The sequence below is a fragment of the Phalaenopsis equestris genome, unplaced genomic scaffold, assembly GCF_001263595.1.
Source record: "Phalaenopsis equestris unplaced genomic scaffold, ASM126359v1 Scaffold233395, whole genome shotgun sequence".
Taxonomy (NCBI): Eukaryota; Viridiplantae; Streptophyta; class Magnoliopsida; order Asparagales; family Orchidaceae; genus Phalaenopsis; species Phalaenopsis equestris.
Genome location: NW_018251343.1, coordinates 257,101 through 262,419, shown reverse-complemented (window position 1 = coordinate 262,419; position 5,319 = coordinate 257,101). Strand labels below are relative to the sequence as shown.

General features: G+C 34.9%; 1 protein-coding gene across 1 annotated transcript in view; it reads left to right on the top strand.

The window, feature by feature from the left end:
• Positions 1–5,319, top strand: part of LOC110038651 (biotin synthase) — a 53,614-nt gene that overhangs the window by 18,030 nt on the left and 30,265 nt on the right. The window contains exons 4-5 of the mRNA XM_020743547.1: positions 2,110–2,315; positions 2,585–2,724. Of these exons, the coding sequence (XP_020599206.1) occupies positions 2,110–2,315; positions 2,585–2,724 (346 nt within the window). The remainder of the gene's footprint in view (positions 1–2,109; positions 2,316–2,584; positions 2,725–5,319) is intronic.

Here is a 5,319-nt window from a genome sequence, read left to right as displayed (position 1 = left end):
CCACCCCCCCCCCCCTGAGCCCCCCCCCCCCCCCCAAAAAAAAGCACTTAAAGTAAATCAGAATAAACTAGATACTTAAGGGCCAAAGGAACTTTAGTTTAACAATTGTAGCAGATGTAAGAAAACTTCCCAGCTTTGCCACCCAGTTAGCTACCTTGTTTCCATCCCTTTTTGTATGAGTCCAGCAAACGCATATATCTTTGGTTAATTTCACAATCATCTTCATTTGTATATTTATGCTCTAATAATGTTCTTTATTCAACCTGCAATACTTCCATAATAATAGAGAATCCATTTCTATAATGATATATTTCCAGCTGTAATGTTTAGAAGTCATAAGACCGAAAACAATAGCATCCACTTCAGCTACAGGGGGTGAAACAAGAGCTGCTGGAGATGCAAACACCTCCAACACCAGCCTTATTAATTTTCTAACTTCCATCTACATGATCTACTAAGTGCCATGTTTCATGATCTCCAAACTTTGATATAGGCGGCACTGCTATATGGGCGTGTTGGATCTCATGCCTCCGACATCGTAGTGTATTGCTCTTGGGTTCTTGACAGCAAAAAATTATTCTCAGGCATTGTGGTGTTGCTCTACTAACGTTGGGGTGTTATCAAACTGACGTGGCGACGCTATGTACTTGCGTTGAGATGCTGGGTCAAAATTTGCAGTTGTCCTTCAAACAATTTGTTCCACATGTATTTTTCTTACATAGAAAAAAAATGAACTAAGGAAAAATATAAAAATAATATAAATTTATGAAAAAATACCACATAAACACACTACTTTGTACACCTATCATTATGCCTTATGTTAAATTTTTTAAATGGGTCAAGTTCGAGTTAGCGGGTTGAAGGGTGGTCGGGTTTGGGTTGGATTTCTGCCTTGGTTAATACTTGGGTCGAGTCTTGGTCCAGTAGTATAAGGATGACTCAATTTTGGGTCAGATCCAAACCCCCACAAATCGGATTTGATCCCCTAGGAGATGAGGAATTGATAGAAATTCTTTAGAAATGACATCATCTGAAGTTTCTATTAGAAATCTTATCGAGAAAGATTGTCTTAGGGGAGGAAGCATGGCTTAGAATGAAATCCCAGAATAAATTTGATGTCGTTAACAAAAAAAAGAAACTTAGTCTCCAAAAAAATTTCTTTAGTAACCAACTTACCTCCCCCTTCTTACACACTGGCCCCGTTTGAAGCGGCAATAGGGCAGCGGCGGGGCGCCGCAATATTTTGCTGTTTGGGGCTGCGGAGTAGCAACGGTGGGCGTAAACGTAGGCCGTAGTTTCGACCCCGCTGCCTGCTTTTCTCGTTTGGCTATTTACGCCGGTGCCCTCTTTTCATTTCCGCCCTAACCCTCTTCCTCCTCGTTTTCTTTTTACGCAAAGTGGAAGCTACGATCAGTTGCTCCTTTTCCTTCTCTTCTCCCACGTTGCTCACGCTCCCTGGTTCCTCTTCTTCTCCCGCTTTTCTCACGCTACGTGGTCCCTCAGCGGTGATTTTACTCTTTTACTCTACCTCCTCTGTTCCCCAGCGGTAAGCACCTTTATTCAACAGATGCGAATGCTTGTTCGTTGGATTTGTGATGTTAGATTTGTAAATACTGTTTGGTGGTATGGATGTGACTGCTAGATGCTAGATTGAATTCTTGGTGGAATTCTTGGTGGATTGAGTTTGATAAGTTTTATGAAAAAAAAAAATTTGAGGATGTGGCTTGGGGGTGACAGTAATCTGATGTTAGATATTTTTGAGTGAGGGTCAATATTGGCTGTGGCGTGTTCATTGATGTGAATACACATCATTTGGGTGGTCTGCATGAAGATCTAACAAGAAAAACGGAAAAAAAAATTAATGTGCATGCGGCTTGGGCATTGATGTTAGATTATTCTTATTGTTCTAGTCAAAAGGACTTATCCCCACCCCATCTTCTAAATTGCCACGAGACTTCTAATATTTACAAGATTTTTATCTTGGCAAAAGGATAAGACATTCAATTTTTCCTTATCTAGCGGTTTATTCTCGTTCTACAATCTCTTCCAGTCATGTTTTGGAAGCTAAATTGTCGTTAATGTAGCATGCAATTGTTACCGTTGCTGCAGGGACATGGGAATGGAAGTTTGTTGCACGCTAGGTATGCTTGAAAAGCAACAAGCATTAGAGCTTAAGAAGGCTGGCCTCACAGCATATAATCATAACCTTGATACTTCAAGAGAGCACTATCCAAACATAATAACCACCAGAACATATGATGAAAGGTTGGAAACACTTCGATATGTCCGTGAGGCCGGAATTAATGTCTGTTCAGGTATATTATTTTCTTTAATTTACTCGACATTTTGGAAAGTAGTAGATTCTGACTTAAAGCATAGTTGATGAATATTTTTTTTGACTGTTCTGCCCCATCAGAGAATATGTTGCTCTATCACCATTACCAAACCTGAGTTTGGTGATTGTTCACATATGTTCTGAGATGGTCTTGCAGTTAGAAAACCTTTATAACTTTGGAAATTGCAGAATTCCTACCAGGTGTGTTGTTTATGTTGTGAAATGAGATGCTGCCCTTTTATAATTCAGGAGGAATCATTGGTCTTGGTGAAGCTGAAGAAGATCGCGTGGGTTTATTGCATACCCTAGCCACCCTTCCTAACCATCCTGAGAGTGTTCCCATTAATGCATTAGTTGCAGTCAAGGGCACTCCTCTTCAAGATCAGAAGGTAATCTTATGGCTTCTCTTCTAATAGAATGGGATTATATTAAAGCATATTGGTGATTTTTCAGGTTCTAAAGCTGTTGTATTTCTTGCTGCACTGCATTATATTGTTCGGCGGGTTTGTACTCTTAAATAGAAAATGATAGATTAGTTATTGTTTAGGTGGTAGCAAGTTTTGAGCACGATTTGAACATGATTTAATTCATATCTCACAAAAAGAGTATATAAAAAAATTAAAAACTTTAATCCCTTGCATCCCATTTCTCTCCATCTTAAATCCCAGTTTTGCTAAATTTGGGCATTCAACCGATTAACTTTAATCCGGAGCATCACACAAATTTCTCTTTTCCTTCACAATGTTGTTTGTTCCATTGATACTTTCTCTAGCAAATTCTTATTTTGATTTTCTTGGTTATGGAAGGTTTACAAAATTTGGGAGGGAGTTAATGGGGAAGAAAGACAATGGTTTCAAGTGGTAGGTGTGTTGCATTAAGTTTATAATTGGAAATTTATGATGTTATTTTGGTAAAATGTGATAATTTATTAAATTATTAATATTAGTGGACTTAATTAAACAATCACACAATAACAATAACAGTAGAAACAACAAGACTTTATCCCTCTAAGTGGGGTCAGTTACATTGATTCTTTTTCTTTATTGTCTTATTTTGTATAATATTTTTATTTAATTTTAATAATTTCAGATAATATTTTATGCAACATGCCCAAGTCTTTTTAGGTCTACCTTGACTTTTCTTAAGTCAAATTTAAAACATCTACTTTCCTAATTGGGTCATGGAGATATTAGTTTCACATTTTTTCATTAAGAGTAAAGCTACTCATCCACCTGAGCATTCTCATCTCAGCAACACTTAATTTTATGATAGCCTTTTATTGGACAACATTCTACGTCATAAAACATTGCAAATCACACCACCGTTTTATAAAATTTTCCTTCAAGTTTAAGCGGTATTTTTCTATCACCAAATAGGTGCGATGCATTCCTCCACTTCAATCATCAACTTGAGTGCTACTAATAACATTCCCATCTATATGAAGATCACTTTGAACGATAAACTTAAGATATCTAAAACGTTCATTCCTTTTAATGAATTGAATACCCATTTTTATACTCCTGCTGTAAATGTCTTGTAAAAACATTCATAACTAAAGCAAAATGATATGAGTTTAAATTCTTTCTCTAATGTAATCCATTTGAAATAGGAGAATGCTTGGTCCATCCTCCTTGTATTCGAACACAAGTAACTATTTATTTATCTTTATTGATTGATATAAACAGTGTCAATACATTTTTAATTTAGAATTCTCCAAAGTACTTCTCTTGGAATCTTATCATAACATTTTTATAAATCAATTACAATCAAATGCAGATCCTCCTTACTCTCTCTGTACTTCTCCAGCAAACCTCTTAATAAATGTTTATCTTTCATAATAGACTTGCCCGACATGAATCCAAAATGATTTGAGAAATTTTTGTATTGCGTTGTAACCTATGGTCAATAACTCACCCATAATTTTCATGTATGACACATTAACTTAATTCTTTTATAGTTTGTACACTCTTATGCATCATCTTTATTTTTAAAAATAAAAACTAATAGACTCTTTCTCTGCTTATCAGAGATTTTTTTTTGTTTCAAAATAATATTAAAAATTTTAATAAGCTAAAAAATCATGGAGCTCTTAAATATTTGCACACTTTTATTGCAATACCACTAGGCCTTATTTTCTTACACTTCATTTTTTTAGAGCCTACTCGATTTTTATTTTATTAGTGTGATGGTAGAAGTAATTATCACAACTCAGTCCTGTGCCTTGAATTAACCAAGCCAGGTAGAGACAGTTAGATGGTGGAAATTAAGTTTTTTATATTCATTTTCTAAAACTAACTATTAGCAAATGAAAGTCACTAAATAAATTAAATTAAAGTAGTATAATTAAATTTATCTCATTATAGGTTGTCTGTGTATTCTGTAAACATTATCTCTTCTATTGCTCATCATTTACTGAATTAATTACACCTGAAAAGTTAATTTAAAACAATTGTTAGCTAACCAAAGCTAGTGAATATTCACACTCATAAAATACAATAATACAAGAGAAAAGAAAACAATATTTATGTTAGTTAAGCATTTAATAAATCAATATAAACATTTGATATTTTTAAGAATATGTTACTATTCTATGAATTTTACTATATTGATACCATATCTATATTATTATATAACTGTACAGCGGTCGCATGAACACTATCTAAAATTATACAAATTAAAGTACTTTAATATCAATATTCTTTTTCATTTACATGCACGGGTAACTTAGCGTTTTCTCGGTAGTACTATAAAATGATGACTTCATCATAGTCAGTATTGTACATGCAAACAATCAATATAGACATATCATTGATGTGTTTATCGCATTCAATTAAATATATATAATCATGACTCCCCTGGGGTCACGAGTTCAAGCCCGCTTGAGTGCATCTGCCTTGCAGTGCAAGATCGATTGGTTAGACTCATGAGGTTGGTTGGAGGCTCATATCATACCCTCCGACCAATCTTAAAGATATATATATATT